This window comes from Myotis brandtii, unplaced genomic scaffold (genome assembly GCF_000412655.1).
Source record: "Myotis brandtii unplaced genomic scaffold, ASM41265v1 scaffold225, whole genome shotgun sequence".
In the NCBI taxonomy this organism is placed as follows: domain Eukaryota; kingdom Metazoa; phylum Chordata; class Mammalia; order Chiroptera; family Vespertilionidae; genus Myotis; species Myotis brandtii.
The window spans coordinates 3756141-3775366 of NW_005358435.1; the positions used below are offsets into that span (position 1 = coordinate 3756141).

At 38.0% G+C, this 19226-nt stretch overlaps 1 protein-coding gene across 5 annotated transcripts in view; it reads left to right on the forward strand.

Annotated features, from left to right (window-relative positions):
• Positions 1–315: 315 nt before the first annotated feature.
• STAU1 (staufen double-stranded RNA binding protein 1) overlaps positions 316–19226 on the forward strand; it is a 50898-nt gene continuing 31987 nt past the window's right edge. Inside the window, exons 1-6 of one of the 5 annotated variants that reach the window (XM_014539689.1) lie at positions 318–412; positions 7196–7484; positions 9105–9229; positions 12232–12388; positions 15507–15645; positions 16588–16753. In XM_014539689.1, coding sequence (XP_014395175.1) covers positions 7280–7484; positions 9105–9229; positions 12232–12388; positions 15507–15645; positions 16588–16753 — 792 coding nt within the window. In that variant the 5' untranslated portion in view covers positions 318–412; positions 7196–7279. Of the gene's footprint in view, positions 413–7195; positions 7485–9104; positions 9230–12231; positions 12389–15506; positions 15646–16587; positions 16754–19226 lie in introns of those variants that run through there. The other 4 variants (XM_005866201.2, XM_005866202.2, XM_005866204.2 and 1 more) reach the window with 4 other exon arrangements.

Consider the following 19226-nt stretch of genomic DNA (forward strand, 5'->3'; position numbering starts at 1 on the left):
GTGGGCAAACTTTTTGACTCGAGGGCCACAATGGGTTCTTAAACTGAACAAAAGCATGGATGGAGTGTTTGTGTGAACTAATATAAATTCAAAGTAAACATCATTACATAAAAGGGTATGGTCTTTTTTTTTTTTTAGTTTTATTCATTTCAAACGGGCCGGATCCGGCCCGCGGGCCGTAGTTTGCCCACGGCTGCTCTAGAGTGTGCCAATCCAGGACATCATGTTTTCGGAAACTTCCCTACTTGGAAGTTTTAGATTTCCCCAAAATTTTAGCCATTTATATATATTCATTTTCAGAAAAAGATATCCTCTGTAAATTATTATTTCTTATTTTCCAGGGGTTTTCTAACCACATAACCTCTCAGACCTGAACCACAACAACATTGTTCCTGGAGCACCTCTTTTTAAGGTACACATAATTTGGCTCTATAATTTCAGGCCTGTTCATAATTCATAATATTTTTAAAATTTTCAGTGACTAATGTGGAAAATGACATTTACTTCTGGCTATAATATTAGAGAAACAGAAGAGATTTTATATAGTTTGAATTTGTTTTTATTCTTGAGATTTTAATTAGAAAGCAATTAAATGCAGGGGAAATTGTTGGCAAGATGTAAAACCCGCTAGCTGGCATTGCCATATACTTTAAATGTAGAGATGTAAAAATTGACTACTGAAGTCATTAACATTATTCGTCAAATAAGTGTCTTGTTTATAGAAACTTTTGTAGTTTGCCTTTGATTTCTCAGATTGTTTATGTTAAACTTGTTTTTCAAACCTGTGGAACTAATTCAGCTTTGTTTTCTATCATGAGATAGGGTTAGGATTCAAATTCTGTTTACCACTGGCTGTGATCATTTAGACCAGAAAAGTTTTGTAAGAGTGCTCCTAGGATTTTACAGTCTTTTATCTACAAAATACACTACTTTGTGTTTTTTAGCACTTTCTAAGAATTGAAAGCACATCATCATATCATATCTCTGAGGTGGCAGTAGTGGACAAATTAATCCAACATCCTTTGGAATGAGGAAATTGAAGCATCAGGAAATTAGAGAACTTGTACAAAGCTCAGTGAATGGATTTACACTCATCATACTGACTTTGTATAATGCCTTTTTTTTTCCCCCCCTAAGAACTGAATAACATCACACCTTCAGGGTTTTAGCTCTCAGATGCTAGGACTGAGGCTTTGTCAAATACTCGATTACAAAGTGATTTGGGGAAACTGAGGCTTTGGGCAGTGGCTTGCCAAAAGTTGGATATGTAATTGCTATCTGAATTGGGAGTAAAACTGAAAGCCACAACTCAGTCTGATTTAATTTAAAATTGTTGGTTGCTACTTAGCAGCAAGGCTGGTTTCTTAGAAACTGGGTCTTGGCACTGGTCTGTTTTGCATGAAGATGATAAATGCAGTCATGTTTGTTTCTAGGTAGATGGCACATGGTTACAGACTACAATTTCCCTTTTCTAAAAGGAAAAGCCAGTTAACTATTATGAATATGTCACAAGGTACTTCTTAAAAATCTCTAGCATATTATAGATATTCATTTTGGTTGGTTTAAAACATTTTTCTATGTTTCTATAAGTTTAGATTTTAAAAACACCTCCAGTTTATAAAAATAATGTGTTTGAGTTTAGTTATTTTTAAGAATTTATCTACGGAAGAGAGGGGAGCTTGATAAGGTTTTAGAGCTAAAAAAGAAAGTAAGATTTGCAGCTTGTTAGGTTGCAGAGGTAATTTGTTTTTCTTTAGTACACAGTATGGTGTGATGGTTGTTCTAGGATGAACATTTAATAATGAATTCTCTTTTAGGAAGTGTTTCTTTAAATGGACCACCCAATGGTTACATTTGTGTGGAAAGAAAATCCTCCCTTGCCCAGTTGGCATTGGGCCAACTGTAAGACAGGGGCCACATTCAGTCACTTGTATTGGATGCAAAGGTCTTGAACAGCCTGGATTATTTCCAGGCATTATTTTTGGCTGATTTTATTGTCTTGTAGGTGATTGTGTCTCATCAGGGTTACTTTTCCTGTGTCTTCCTCTTGAGTACCAAGTACATAATGGTCTTTTTTTTTTTTTTTCTCTTTCTTTTAAGTAGTTTGGTCATATTTCTTTTAAAGAACCTTTTAGTATTGTGATTTGACATATGGGCCTGCTATTGGACATTATTTGCTTGACGTCTCTTTGGAAATGATTTTTTATGATGGTAGTGATTGTCATGTTTCTATACTTGTGGGTGCCCTGTCTGTAGATGTTTGGATAATTATTGGAGTCAATGAATTGCTGTTTTCCAGGGGCAGGGAATGGCAGGTGGGGGGAGGGGGGGTGGGGGGGGGGGAAGTTGGGAGTAAGTTTACTTGCAGAAAACATACAAGCACATTACAACTAGAAAGATGTATCAGAAAAACATCTTGGAAATAAAGGTATTTTAGGCATATTTCAAGGTTATTGTAGGAAAAGTGGTTTCTTCCTTAACTTTTCCATGTTGTTTACAAAGTTTCTCTGAGAATGGAGCTTCTCAAAAATTAAAGAGAACAGATGAATAGATTTACAGTTGGCTGCTTAAACATCTCTTCTGCAATGATTCTCTCTCATCATTGATGTTTCTATCTCTTTCTCCCTCTCCCTTCCTCTCTGAAATCAGTAAAAACATATTTTTAAAAAAAGATCTCTTCTGTATCTTTGAGGAAAACTTTAACAAATTAATTCTTTCTATCACTGGAGAATGTACAATCTGACATATAAGGGTTCACATGTAGCAGATGCTTAATAAATTTCTGTTGAATATTGGATGAATATATCCTAAAATTGCTATTGATACTCCAAGTGCTTTATCATGGCAAGAAACTGGAGTACTCCTTTGTATCTGTGTTTTCTATACCACACAAGATTTAATAAAGGAGTTCAATGGGGAGATATTTAGTGAAATGTTTGTGGCTATCTTAAAATCTTGTCTAGAATAAGGATGACTTCTTTCTTTTTTCTTTTTTAAACACATCTTGTTTGGAGACATCACTTATTATAATGGCCAATGATGTGTTGATTACACAAAAGTACAGATACTTTATTATAAATTATAAGTTAATCCAGTTAAAAATTAGATATTAAAAAGGATGTTGTTCTGTATTTGTTAAAGCAGTTATGTCATACTACAATGATTTAACAATGTTAGTTGAGAGTGAATAAGACTAAACCATTATTGTAGATAGTTCTGTAAACTGTTTCTAGAAGGGTCTGCCTTGTGTATTAAATCATTCACATTGTATTCAGTATGGCCTAGTCTTGGTAGATTCACTGCTTAGTGAAGAATATGCATTTTGTGTCTGATCACTTTTTAGCACATCATGTATTATTTTAAAAATGCTATTGTAATGTTTAATGTGCTCCTGTTCCTCTTCCCACAATGCATTAAAAAGTACTTGGCACTTGTAAAATGGAAGCTGCCAGCCAAGGTGAGACTCTGTTTTTATGAAAAGATTTTTGTATCACCAAGCCAAAGTTAGGACCCAGGAGGGGTTGGGCAGGGGACAGGGCCAAGGAGGAGAGGCTTGGAATTAGGAGTCTTTTCAAAAGACATACCCATAATTCTGTTATATCACCCCTCTTTGTGGTATAGTGCTGATATATGCTTCGTAAATTCTGGATTTAAGAATAAAATAAATGTGTTTTCCTGAGTTGGTGTCTAAAACTCTTCATATAGGAAAAGACCAAGGCCCTCATCTGTGCTGGAGGCAGGAGGCAGGGAAATAGCATAACACAGGCTTAACAGTCAAAGGTGTTTTCAGTGCTGGGAAAAACTGAGGAGTCTTTGTGTTTCAAACTTTTCAACCTAATTTTACTGTGTGTAAAATACCGATGTTCTACAAGAAAACTCCAATGAAGTATTTTAATCTCTCGAGTCCCTAATCTATATGGTGGAAAACAATTCTTAAAGATAGATTAAAAAGAAAAAACAAGTTTTCAGTTAAGGATTTAATCTTCAGGACAGAGTACTGTTGAGCACCAAGTTCTAAATTTATACAGACGTAATATATCCAAATTCCATGATTCCCCTGAAGGCTGCTATGAGCTATATAAACAGCAGTAGTCAAAAGCTTTATTTGTTCTTTGAATTATGTGGGTAAACAATATATTTTTCCTCATTTATAACTATGATAGCTGCCAGGCTTCTCTTTAGGAGAGGAGCATTTGTTTGGGTAAAATATTAGCATCAGTTTTTTAGAGCCTTTGAGGTGAAAGGGGGATTTTCTTTTTCTGTATTAGAAAATATATAAGCTACTTGTTATATTAGTGTAAGATTTTATTTTGTGGATTAGTATATGTATACTTGAAACAACATCCTTGATCCCTCTACCCACTAGATACCAGTAGGTCCCCACGTCCCCCAGTTGTTACATCCAAATAATGTCTCCAGATACTGTCACATGTACCCCTCTTTAGAACCACTGCTTTAGATTCTCTTTTCAGGCCTGAAGACACATAGAAGTATTAAATTAGTAAATGACTAAAAATTTATTAGCAAATGAGTACTGTTTTTTGGATTTTCGTGTTGGAAGTTAAAAATTTGTAAAGTACACAGCCTTATTAGGAGAGTAAAATTTTTTTTATTACGTTTTGAACTACTTGTTTTCAACCAGTTGTTATAAAGACATAACTTCAGATGAACTTGAGCTTAACATTTTTGGGACATTTTACTTAAAAGTTTGTTCCCTTTCTCAACTTCTAGAAAATCTATGTATTTTTGTCTGTGATGGAAATGCTGGCAGTGGGCCTGCTGCAGATAGCATTTGCCAAAATAGATCCTTTTGGGCCCCTCCCTTTCTAAGTTTAAGTCATTCATTCAAGTCTCAGACTCTCAGGAGTTACCCAGAGCAGAGTTGGATTGCTCCTTCTGGGGTATGGGTAGACTCTGAAGCAAACACTTGCTTTTGGCTATTTTTAAAAATATATATATATTTATTGATTTCAGAGAGGAAGGGAGAGGGAGAGAGAAGTAGAAACATCTATATATATAAAACCCTAAGCACTGACGTGCACTGACCACCAGGGGGCAGACGTTCAACGCAGGAGCTGCCCCCTGGTGGTCAGTGCGCTCCCACAGCTGGAGCGCTGCAGAAGCCAGGCTCATGGCTGGCGAGCGCAGCTGCAGTGGTGTGGCCGCTCCTGCCTCGCCCCTCTGGACAGCGTGCAGCAGTCACAGTGGGGCCAGGATGAGCGGGAGTGGTGTTTGGCCTGGGCTCGGGCTCCTCCCGGGCCGCCTGCCACTTTGTGCACTACTACATCCCTCGAGGGATGTGGACTGCCGGTTTCAGTCCGATCCCTGCAGGAGATCTGGCCAAAACCAGCAGTCCAACATCCCCTGAGGGGTCCAGTATTGCGAGAGGTTGCAGGCCAGGCTGAGGGACCCCACTGGTACACAAATCCATGCACCGGGCCTCTAGTCAGTGATAAGAGAGTCTTGGTTGGCTGCTTCCTGCATGTATCCTACTGGGCATGTGCCCTTGACTGGAATCGAACCCAGGACCCTTCAGTCTGCAGGCTGACACTCTATCCACTGAGCCAAACCAGCTATGGCCTTTTGGCTACTTTTTGGCCTGTGACCTGTAGTTGGTGTCCTGATGTGTTGTGAGTATACTATAAATGACCTTTTTTTTTTTTTGTAGAAAAATGCCCTCAAGGCAGAGTTTAGAAAGAGAGGGAGAGGAAGGAGGTGAATAAGAGAGGGAGGAGGAAGATTGAGAGAGAAATATATTTTGGCAACTGAAGGAAATAAAAACAATGAAACAATGGTTCTGGACTTGTTTCTTGACACTGGCAGCTTGTCTGCTAAGATCATTATCTAGATCCTCAGTGGAACTGCTATTTGGTTCTGATTCCAAAAGTAAACAAGAAATAACTGCAATATTGGGCAATTTTGTTGAATAGGGTACTGTTTATGCCTCTGTGATCCAAAGTCATATTGTAGCTGAGGTTTTGGATTTGGTTTGGTTTGGTTGAGGTTTGCAGTCCTTTTTGCTCTCAGCGAGAGAGAATATGCCAGGAATCCTCAAGTAACTTAATTGTTCTGGTCATTCATCTCTTTCTAGAGGTCTAGCTTTCATTAAAAATCATTTTTAAGACTTTGGAAAAAAAAGTGATGAACAATTACTCTTTAATAAAACTTCTCATTTGTTTGCTGGTTTCTGCTTTCTGTTCTTTGTTGCTACTGGTTATTTTTTTGAGTACTTTTGCCTTCAGTATTTTCAGCTTTTTGAATGGTGGTCATGAAAATGAACAGAACTGTCCTTATTTTGGACTTGTGGAGAAATCAATGTATTTAGAAAGAATGCCTTTGAAGTTTAGACGATACAGTCAACAATCTCCTCTGCTTCCCTAGGAGGCTTTACCAGCCACAGCAATAAAATTGCCAGTCTGAAATCTGTTCCTCTCTTCTTCTTCATCTCTATTTTTGCTTTTAGTTGTACAAATCCATAGAATGTTCTCTGCTATTCAGATTTCTCAGGATCAAGCATTGATGTGAGTGCAACAATTTTCTTTGGGGTCTGTAACTGAGACCATCTCAAAACAAAACTCTTAGGAAAACAAATTGATCTTTTATCATCATAAAAAGAAACAGCAGAAGTGAGAAATTCTTCTCTTTCTTCAGTCAACCTAAAGGAAAGCCCTAAAGGTGCCAATCTGAGCACATTGCCCTTAAATGGAAGCATTATTTACATTCACCTATTAATGGTGTTACAACCCAGTTTGCTTTCAGCTTCCTAGAATTTTGAGGCCAGAACTTTTACCATATTCCATATAGTATGGAAAAACCTCTCCATATTTTAACATTTTTATATTTTTAATATAAGTTGTAATTTATAATTCTTAATAGTCACCAATAAATATTATGATACCCTATTGATTTTCTTCATAAAATGAACATGCAGAACATAAGGGTATTGTAAGTAATTTAAAAACACTGAGAAAGTCACAAAACCAGGAACCTTCTTGTATACCAAGGAGAAACAGTTCTAATACATGGACATAGCTACATGCTAAATAGGGCTATTTTCCACTGAGCCAAACCGGTTTCGGCATAAATAGGGCTATTTTCATACTTGAGAAGGTGACGCCAGTTGTGACTGAACATTGGCAATTACATATCTCCTCTATAATTTACCTTTTTATTTTCTTTCCCTTACAACTTTTAGGTAGAACTTTAGACTTCATAGCACTGAATTAACCTGCACTGAAAGCTGTTTACCTGCAGTTGTTCACTTTTGTTGAAAGTGACCATGTCTCAAGTTCAAGTGCAAGTTCAGAACCCATCTGCTGCTCTCTCAGGGAGCCAAATACTGAACAAGAACCAGTCTCTTCTCTCACAGCCTTTGATGAGTATTCCTTCTACTACTAGCTCTCTGCCCTCTGAAAATGCAGGTAGACCTATTCAAAACTCTGCTTTACCCTCTGCATCTATTACACCCACCATTGCAGCTGCAGGTAAGCAAGCGTATGAATCCAAGTGTCTTCTGTTTCAAATGTGTTCTCAGCCTGTTTTTTGATCTAAGTAGATTGCAGAGCTAGGGAGCTCTCATATTTACCTTTAAGAAGCAGAAGAAAATATTACTGCCCAAGCTTTTTTATCTCAGATATAAAACACTTGGTTGTGCATTGGGTTGAATGGAGGTCTTGGTTGACAGACCATTTCAAAGTGTAAAAAAAGAGAATTGAAAACTAAACTATAATGTCTAGTCTGTTGTAAAGTGGTGGCTGGCAGAGAGAATTGAACAGTAAATTCCACTTTGGATAGTCATTGTTGTATGGGAAAATTCTGCTTTTAAAATGATTTCCCAGAACTGACAAAGAACTCTTGTAAGCCCCCTTTTTGTATGTCTCTAAGAATTTATCCCAAGCAAGGGGACAGTCAGCTTTACTGGCAAGCAGAAGAGTGCATTGGCATTTGTTAATTTTTATTTTGAATAAGTTTAAGTTGAGATTCCAGAGGTAGTTTAGAAATCCTAGTGAGGACCAATTAGAGATTGAACGAAGAAGCAGAGATTTATAAAAAGAAAATAAGTTTAGAGGCACTGAAATTTGATTATTAGGAAACTAAAAATGTGCTCATTGATTAGAAAAGACTTGAAACACCTGAATAAAAAAAACTAAAAACAATATTCTCTCTCTCACTCCCTAAAGTGGCAAAACCAATTAAATGGAGTGTGAGCATGGGTGTCTCCATTGCCAGAGTCACCTTGTAACAAGTGCCTTTCTACCCGTTACACCTGATAATTTCCTTTGCATTTCATTATTTTATTTCCTTTACTTTGTAAATCTATTCTTAGAGTGTTAGCTTGTCCCACTCTGAGCTGCATGGCTCTAGACTTCGTTAGACTGGCTCACCAGATACCATTCTTGACTTGTCATAATCCTAGAGATTCAGTTTTACCCACATTTGCCATTTGAGTCTGGCTTAAAAGGCAATGGCATCAACTATTTCAGTTCGCTGTGATTTATTGCTTTTTCTTCCAATGTGTCTTATATCTGCATTCTATTGACTTTGTAAAGCTCCTGCCCACTGAGGCCATTTTATTTAACTTAATATAATTTTCAAAAATAGCTAAGATCTGAGGATGGCAGCCTCTGGAGATCAGACTAGGGGACACCCTGGAATGAGAAGTTAAGTGTGTGGAAAATGACAGTTATTGTTTGAGAAATGGTGTTGGCATGTTGCGTGTTGTGAAATAACGACTAGAATACAGCTGACAGCTGTTGCCGTAACCAGTGTATGTCTGCTCAAAAGACCTCCTTGTTACTCTCTTGGTTAGTTGTAGTAGCTGTTCTTCATCTGATTTCAGATCTTGCTTGCCTGTCATGGTTTAGTTATTCCCCTGACTTCTTATTCTCTTTCTTTTGAAGACACCCTCTCCCAGGTGAGCTGGCCTCAACTGGTTCAGAAAAGTTTCCAGCTGTCTTCAGACATGTGCCCCCATTGTGGTTTGCAGTTTTGGATTACTGCCACTCTAAATCCTTAGACCTTCAGTTTGTTTTCCCTCTTTTTCATATCCATAGGAGAGCAGCAGTCTATATACTTGACTTCAATGCTCTTACGTTATTTTTCAGTTCCTTCTAGCATGGCACACCCCAAAGAGAAAACCCCAATGTGTCTTGTGAATGAGTTAGCCCGTTTCAACAAGATTCAGCCTGAGTATAAGCTTTTGCGTGAGCAAGGTCCAGCTCACTGTAAGGTAAATATTGTTCATACTGCTTGTGCATTTATAACCCATCAGGAATGTTTTCTATCCTTTTTTATGCTGTTGCGAGTGGTGCTGTGATTCAACATACGTATTTTCAAACTGCTGTGGTTGTCTTAAAGAGATTGAAAAGATACAGATTTTGGCAAGTTGCTTCTTTTTTCATCCTTGTAGAATGGGTCAAATAAAAGATATATTTCTGTTTAGGACATTATGCTTTTAAAACTCCAATTAGTATATTCTCAACCACCTGCAAATGATTTCCTGTGAGTTTTCCAGGCTCTCGCCCTCCTGGCTACAGCCTACCTCTGGCTTCTTTCCTGCTCGTTTACAAGCATACCTTAGACTGGGCAGGGAGAGGGGTGAGCTGAAAATCAGTTTTGCCACTTATTAGCCATCAAGTAAAAAGTTTGAAGACGAGAGGTAGGAATCGGTCTCAAAGTGAGTATTTTCGAATTGTCTCTGGTGTCAGTTATCCTTGTCATTCCCCTTATCTTAGAGAATGAATAATGACTATAATGTAAATGTTTACTATTTGTTCAGGAATTCAGTTTTTTAAGCTTGTTTAATATTCTTGCTAATGCAGATCTTGGAACTTAAATGTTTGCATATCTAGTTTTATCTGTTGCCAGTGTAGTATGAGAGGCTATAGTATGAGAAGTTACAGTATGAGAGATAAGGAATTTAGCCTTCTGTTTCTGATACTAGTTTTAATGAATTGTCTCTTTAGGTCTCATTTTTGTAGACATGCAAACCTGAAGCCTTAAATAATAACAAGTTTCTCTTTTCATTTGACTAAAAGTAACACCAACCACTATCATAATTAGGAACCATAGCATAGGTTAGGTAAATGGCCTTTGGCGTCAGACAGAATTCGGTTTGAATCCTAGCTTCTTATTAGTTTTGTGACCTTGAGCAAGATACTGCTTTTTTTGAACCTCCGTTTCCTCATCTGTAAAATGGGAATAATAATACCTACCAAATAGGTCTATTGTAAATACTAAATGAGAGAATATGATAAAGAATGAAGCACAATGCCTGGCACTTAGTAAATGCTTGAGAAATGGTAGCTATTATTATTAAACAATTATGCATTTAAGAAAAACAGATTTTCCACTCACATGAAGCTAGTTTTAACATTATTCTAAAGCATATTTTGAAAAGTTACTTTACTTTCAGCAGGCAATTAGTCATTTTCTATAACTGTTCTGTTTCTTCTACAGGATTTTTTTTGCAGACCTTAACTTTGGGATTCCCTTTATTAACTATTTTGATATTTTTAAAATATGTACTTTCTTACTTGAACTTTAATACTCTAAGTAATTTGGCTGTGTGGTCAATCTGTGTGGTCATTTTTTAAAAACTTACAACTCATTCAAAGAGGAAAAGTTATTCCCTCCTAGGTGACTGTTAGACTATTTAAAAAGTCAGAGGTCTGGTGTACACTTAATTTTATAAAAAGTAAGATTCTGGCTTGCTACCACCCCTCCACACAGAAGGCAACAGAGTGACAACAGCACTGGATGAGTAAGGTTCTGGAGAAAGGCAAGACTGTTAATGGAATTAACTCTTAATTTTGTTTTTTAGCGTTTCCCCTTCAGTGTCTTTCATGAAAGAATCACAATCATGACCCAGGGCTTGCACAGCATTGCAGGCTTCTGCTCAGACTTCACAGGCCAGCCAGGGGTTTGTGTTCATGCTGTTGGTGCTTAAATAACTAACCTTGTGAACTGCAGCATAAATACAGGAAGCCCCATGTTTCAAGGGGGAGGAAGGAGTCTTTCATTTTTCCCCTTTAGTGGAAGCTGTGCACGGAGGGAATCCTAAAGTTAAGACCTATAAGAAAAATCGGCTATGAAGGCAAGTCGTCCCCTCCCTTTATGCACCAAACTGAAATGACCTAGACATACTAAAGTCAAAATTTCTCATATAAATTATTTTAAATGAAATAAAGTTATATTCAGTGATAAAATCAGGAGAATAAAGCTCCAAAGTAGTGAGTCTCACTTTGGAGTGCATCAAGATCACTTTGGAACTTATTAAAATTAGACGTGTTCAGTTGTCCCTCATTATTAATTGGAAATCTCTCAGGGTGTGTATTTTACCAAGCTTCTTAGGTTATTCTTCAGTTGGACACCAAAATTAATGAATCACAATGCTCTGATGGGTCATCATTTCTGACAGTATTAACTCAATACTGATAGCATTAACATAGCCTAATTTTAAGAGTGGAGTGGAGTTACCTTTATACTTAAAAAAGAGGCCATTTGTTGAGAACGAAATTAGCTGTTTTGGATGCCTCCTTAAAATTGAATTCTGAAACATTTTTTAGCTCTGCTTGCTGTGAATCTGATTTTTCTTCTGAAAGTGGAGGCAGCGTCTGAATAGTGCAATCTTAGGAAAGTGAAAGGCAGCATTTTAGAACCTGGCTGACATTTCCACATTTATTCAAGTTTTGTCCTACTGGGGTTGTGCTTTCAGGCAAGAGTCCACAAACACAATACAACATCAAAACAAATACCTTAATTTATATGAGATGCTGTTATGTATCTAAATCAAGTTTGCTAAATTTCTTCCATGAGAAGTAATTGGAAGACAGTATCTATTTGGATGACTTCCAAATAATGTGTCTAATATATAAGAAAACATTTTACAATGTCTGTATGTACCCCCATCTTTTAAAGCATAGTTTTTCATGGAGTGCTATTTTATATATATATAAATAGAGAAATTTTGAGTGTATATATATATATATATACACACACACACACACACACACACATACATACACACATATATATGTGTATATATATATACACACACACATATACGTTTCTTTTTGTGTTTATAAAAACCAAAAAAGGTGGTGATGAGATAAATTACCAATATAGTGACCAGGCCTTTTAAACCATGACATAAAATATGTTCAAGGTCCAAATGACATTACAACTAACAGCAGGTTTCATGAATTGAGAGCTCACAATTTTCATTTGTAGGTGTTTACAGTACAGCTAACACTTGGAGATCAGCGCTGGGAAGCTGAAGGAACTAGTATTAAAAAAGCCCAACACACAGCTGCTGCCAAAGCTTTGGAAGGAACAAAATTTCCTAAACCCATAGTCCGCCCTTTTCGTAGCGAAGGAAGGAATCCAGGTATTATGCATGGGCCAAGACAGGTTCCTTTCAAAAGTATGTCTAGAGGTACCCATTTAGTATGTATATGAATTATTTCTTAACTAACTTGTTGATTTTTGAAAGCACAGATTTTGCACTACCAGTGGCAAATGCTTATCCCAACGCTATAGCAGTGGTTCCCAATCTGTGGTCCCTCCATTCCTGATGGTCTGGAGAAGCATTCATGGGAGGTGGGGGTGTCACCAAACAATGACTAAAATTTCAGAAAAGCTAAGTGAAAATACATTCCCCCCCGCTCCCGCATAAGTGTACAGATTGCCACTAATGTAGGTTTTAGTTAGAATCACTTCAACTCAGTGTGCTGATAGTGATTATAACATGTTGATCAGAAACCCTGATTGTCAGTTATATGTCTCCTGATCTTTAAAAAGAATGAGAAAATAAATACAAATCAGTAGATAATATCTCTTCAAACAAGGAAACCAAATGAGAAAAATACTAATAAAGAAGAGTGTCTGCTGAAAGGTTGGGAACCCCTGACCTGGCGGCTGTGGGAGGAATGGCTATTTTAGCAGTTACCCTTGAAGTACATGAAGTTATCCCAGGCCTTTTGTATGCAGGAATGATCCTGGAAGACTTTAGTCCACCTTTCTCATTGCTTTGGATTTCTTTGTGGTATTGTGTCTTTAAATTCATTCTCTTCTGCAGATAAATGTGATGGGTCAGAGTTGATCTTAAAATGATTCAAGTTATATTTAATATGAAACTATATGAATTAAGTAAATATAATTCTGATGTTAGGTAGAAATGGGTTGGTTATTCATGTGACCCTCTGATTTTGCAAATCCAGAAATATTCTTACAAATTTGATTCACGCACTAAATTTAGTCAGACCAGTTATAGTACTGAATCAAGACATTTTTGTTTTCCTCTATATAATACCCAAAAGAAGCATTTTAAAGTGGCTTTTTGTGTGCATTTATATTGAACTTTGCCATTGCTAGTGTTGTTCTGTGTTTGATATGAAAGTGTTTTTAAATGTGATTGTGCACTGACAGTAATGTTTCCAAGTTGTGTTGTTTTTTTTGAAGAGTTATGAATTGGATGAACTTAGAAAAAAATTGGAAAATGAATAGTGTGTATTTTCTAAAGTTGATAATTCTGAGGTAACCCAAGATATATTTGCTCCTGTTGTATGTGAAAACAACTCATTTTCCTAACTAGTATTACCACATGATTGATTCGCCAAATCCCATTATAAATAGTGAGAATGGAAATATCTGAATATTTTGTGTTTCTCATCTAACTTCACCAGATAGAATTTACTTGTCTTCTCAGTGTTTCTATACCTGCCTTTATTACACATTGTGTTGTAGTTCTTTGAGTGTATTTTGTTTTCTTTGAGTTCCTCTGGGACAAGAATGTGTCCTTCAAGCTTAGCACAGTCCTTTGCATCCAGTTAGTACTTAATAAATGCATTGTTCTATAAAATAGTGTGTACAAACATACTTCAAAGTGTAAGCCAATAATCCAGTAAATCAGTACAACCAAAGTTATATCAGGCCTGGCCGGCCTGGCTTAGTGGTTGAGCATCTACTTACGAACCAGGAGGTCTCCGTTCAATTACCTGTTAGGGCACATCCCCAGGTTGCGGGCTCGATCTCTAGTGTGGGGCATGCAGGAGGCAGCCAGTCAATGATTCTCTTTCACCATTGATATTTCTATCTCTCTCTCCCTCTCCCTTCCTCTCTGAAATTAATAAAAAATATATTTTAAAAAATAAAAGTTATATTGGTTAAGTGTTCCCAAACAATACAATGATTTGGGCAGTCACCTTAGATTTTTTTCCCTCACCTGAGGATATGTTTTGTTTTTGTTAATCTTCACCGGAGGATATTTTTTCCATTGCTTTTCAGAGAAAGTGGGCAAGAGAGAGAGAAATTGTTGATAGAGATTTGACTGGTTGCCTCCCACAGGCTCCCCAACCACCTGTGGCATGGAGCAAACCTGCAACCCAGGTGTGTACCCTTGACCAGGAATTGAACCAAGACCCTTCAGTGCACGGACCTATGCTCTAACCACCGAGAACACTGGCCAGGGCTTAGGGATATATTTTTATTGATTTTATTTATTATTTTTTAAATATGGTTTTTAAATTGATTTCAGAGAGGAAGGGAGAGGGAAAGATAGAAACATCAATGGTGAGAGAGAATCATAATTGGCTGCCTCCAGCAAGCCCCCCACTGGGGATTGAGCCTGCAACCCCTGGGAATTGAACTGTGACCTACTGGTTCATAGGTTGACGCTCAACCACTGAGCCATGCCAGTCAGGCTTTATTGAAAGAGAGAGAGAGAGAGAGAGAAAGAAAGAAACATTAATGTGAGGGAGAAACATCGATTGGTTGCCTCCTGTATGTGCCCCAACTGGGAATTGAACCCGTAACCTTTATTGGTGTACAGAATGATGCTTCAAGCAACTGAGCCACCCGTCTAGGGCTTACCTGGAATTTTCTAAAATACGTTTTTATTGATTTCAGAGAGGAAGGGAGAGAGGGATAGAAACATCAATGATGAGAGAGAATCACTGATCGGCTTCCTCCTACATGCCCCCTACTGGGGATCAAGCCCGAAACCCAGGCATGTACCCTGACTGGGAATTGAACCATGCCTCCTGGTTCATGGGTTGATGCTCAACCACTGATCCATACCAGCTGGACTCATCTGGGATTTTTTAATCATGGAAGTTATATTTATGACAACTGAAATATGTGGCTTTCACTGATAACATGCTGTGTTAAATTGTCACTCCCTCTAATAGCCCTTAGAGTAGCACTCACCAACTGGGGGTCCGTGGACAATTGGTGGTCCGTGGACCACTGGTGGTCCGTGAGGTCTGAAAGGTTGGCAACCGCTGCCTAAAGTACATTTTGTGCCTTTAACTGTGTATTAATATCTAGAGATCACAGCAGATTTTTGGATTTCCTGACCTGATGCTTACCAGTGAAGTACTTAGACTCTCTCATGAACTGTATCATGAATTCAATTAATGGAAAGCATGCTATTCTTTTTTATTTTAATGATTATCATTCTCATGTCAGAAAAAAGAAAAAGTTTTTGTGTTAATTCTGTGTTGCAGACAGCATAACCCCTACTGTAGAGCTAAATGCACTGTGCATGAAACTTGGAAAAAAACCAATGTATAAGCCTGTTGACCCTTATTCTCGGATGCAGTCCACCTATAACTACAACATGAGAGGAGGTGCTTATCCCCCAAGGTATGTGTGTGTTTTAAATATAGGTGAAAATTTATCTGATCTTTCACACAGAATAATGAAATTTATATATTATGGGGCACATGATAATTTGGTCATCTTTGGCCTGCCGGATGTTGAAGTCGGTCTTCATTGTGTTGGTATCTTTGGAATGCATCTTAATGCTCTTTTGTCTTCTGTCATTGGAAAGGGCCTGAGCATGTTCCTCACTGTGTGCCCCCAAGCAGTTTGGTTAAAGATCACCCTGGTAACTGCTTTGTGTAACTGAGTCACATTTTATCATGATTCCCACAATACTGGGAATCTCAGCACTCAGTGATTACCTGAGTATTATTTAGTGGGTACTTTTTGACATTTGAACTTCTGTGCTTTTTAAATAGCCTTGACATATAGGTATAGTACAATACCCATTCAAACTAAAAATGCCATGTGCTAAAAAGCTTCTGCTCTCAGTCATAAGACATTGGTGGAAAGAGAGATGATTAAAATTGGAAGTCTTCATTTTCCTGCCCTGCTTGGCGGGGGGGTGGGGGGGGGGGGCCAAAACCATTTTAAAAATACAAACTCTGAAGTTTGTAATCCAGCCTCTCCCAGGCTACAGGCTTTTGGGATTTCCAGAAATGAGAGTCCTTTTGAAAAGACTTCTGTTTAAAAATTCCCAGCCTTTTGTGGAGACATGCAAGTATGACCTCAGATATGAGAAAGTAGAGCAAGTTAAATTTTCTGATTCAGCAAAGCTTACTTCACTATAGATTTTGTAAATAATGTGTGACAGTTTTAATCCTGAATAAATTTGCCCTGCATATATGATGAGGAGTCCTCATTGGCAAGCAAACACTAATGCAATTAAGACCCATAATGAAGGAAGTACCTGCAATTTTCCAGAGAATGTATGGGTGACTTATCAATCTGAGACTAATTTTTCTCACCCCCTTTTATTTTTAGGTACTTTTACCCATTTCCAGTACCACCCTTACTTTATCAAGTTGAACTCTCTGTGGGAGGACAGCAGTTTAATGGGAAAGGAAAGACAAGACAAGCTGCAAAACACGATGCTGCTGCAAAAGCTTTGAGGATCCTGCAGAATGAGCCCCCGCCTGAGAGGCTGGAGGTAAGGAGAGAGCAGAGTTGAAGCTCCTTGATGCTTTGGGCTGAGCAAGAGGGTGGTATGAAAAAATCACCTCAAGTTGCTTTTTCTAAGAAGATGCATTGAGAGCTGTCCATAATTTTTGTTGCTTGATAGCTTAAGAGATTTTGTGCCCTGGTAGCTTTCTTGCCTTTTCTCTCTCTTTAAAAACATTTCTTAGCAAGGAAGTCAAATGCATAGTTTTGAGTGAACATGTTAGAAAGAATGTGAGTCAGTTAAGTTGTGAAGAACATGCATGAATGAATTCTTTGGTGATAAAGATTATGCTTGTCAGAATCTACTGTGATTTACGGTACTAGGTTAGAGAATTTTCTGAAGCCATTTTTGACTAGCCACTCTTTATTATATTCAAGTACCAGTTCTCTATTGCTGCATAACAAACTATCTTAAAACTTAGTGGCTTGAACACCTACGGGCATTTATTTTGCTCATGAATCTGCAGGTTAGGTGGAGTTTGGCAGGGAGAGTTTGTTCCACATAGCTTTGGCTGAGGCAGCTCTGTAGGGGCTGGAGAATCTCTCACATGGCTGGTAAGTTATTGCTAGCTGTTGTCTAGGAACTAAGTGAGGGCTCGGGTTCGGAGACCTCAGGTCCTCTCTTAATTAACTGCTTACACATCCTCACGGTATGGTGTCTGAGTTCCAGGAGTGAATATCGTAGAAGACAGAATAGAAACAATTGCCAGTTTCTTTAGCATTTCTGCCCTATTCTACAGGTCAGGCAGGCACAGAGTCTAGATTCCAGAGGAGGAGATAGAGAATCGTACTTAAGATTTTTTTTTTAATTTTTAAAAAATATATTTTTATTGATTTCAGAGATGAAGGGAGAGAGAGAGAGAGAGCTAGAAACATCAATGATGAAAGAGAATTATTTATCTGGCTTCCACCTGCATGTCCCCCATGGGGGATCGAGCCCGCAACCTGGGCATGTGTTATGAATCATGACCTCCTGGTTCATAGGTTTACGCTCACACTGGCCAGGCGAGAATTGTGCTTTTTAAAAAATTCAGGTAAAGTTCACATAATATAAATTCACAATTTAAATAATTTCAAGCCTACAGTTCAGTGGCTTTTAGTACATTTCACAGTGTTGAGAACCCTACTTTTGGATGAGAGCAGTATCAAAGAATTTGGGCCCTTTTTTAAAACTAACAGAATGGGAAAAGTATTTTAACTCTTTGTGACTAAATAGGAATATGGGACTTAGGAAATCAGCAATTCCATGACACTGTCAGGGGTCAGAATCTTAGTAAATATCTCTGGTAAGGCATAGTCTTACCTTCCTAGGTCCAGAAGAAATTCACTGGGTAGAAAACATTGAGATTTCATGATTTTTTTGAATCACAGCCCGAAATACCACCTGAAAATATTCTTGGGAAGCATTAGATTTTTCCTGTTCAAGAAACAGGTTCACAGAGAAAAGGATCTTGCATAGAACATTGGTCTAAATGTGTGATGATAGGTATGACCCTTGCTGTGCTTCATTATGTTCAGTTGCGCCCCAGGATGCCCAGCTCAGAATGGTGCTCTGTGGCTTCAGGGCTGGCCACACAGGGGTAGGAGGAGTTCTTTTTGTTTTGTTACAGCTTATTTCCATCTTCCAATGTAATCACACATTTTAACAGAGATGATCTGTTTCCAGGGTCCAATGTGACCATATAAAAGAGAATAGACTGTAACTTAGAAGAGGGGGATTTGGTGAAGTTAAAAGGATGAGCTTCCCAGTGATGAGATTTGGTAAAACACCAAAGCTAGTGTAACTTGAGTCATGTTGGAGACTTTTCATTTTTGACTTGACTTTGATACTAATCTAATTGGAGTCAGATGGAACAGGTATTTCTTGGTTCCTTCTAGCCAGCAGTTGTTAAAAGATCACTGAATACTGGTATGTGGGTTGTCTGCTTCAGAATCATTTTGAGGGGTTTTTTTGTTGTTTTTTTAAATCCCTTGGCCCAACCTACACAGTTCTAATACAGTAGGTCTAAGGTGAGACCCAGAAGTCTGTCTTTTGCTTTTTTTTTAATGTGCTCTTGGAGTCATTGTAAAGTATGGTCAGGGTACAGGAACCGCAAGTCCTAAGTATTATCAGTGTTTTCCAGGCCATTTCCCCCCCTTGGAAGTACTCAGTTTATTGTCAGAAAGGGAAAGTGCCTGCCCATCAGTTACTAGAGCAGTGGTGCTTGGCTCAGGCCTGTGGGCAGAGCTGTAGTAGACATGCTCTTTTGGGCTCATCTCATGTCTATGAGGAGCTTTGCCAAGAGTAAGGTTCAAATCTACTTGTGCCCTTTGTTTCCTCCTCTTTTCCCCTTCTCTAGTTCTGTATAGCTGAGGTAGAGACAGTGACCTTCAGAAATGGCTCAGAGACTGGCTTTAACCAGTGCTTCGGAAATGAGAATTAAAAAGGATAAAACTTTTTCTTTGAAGTAGTAAATAAAACA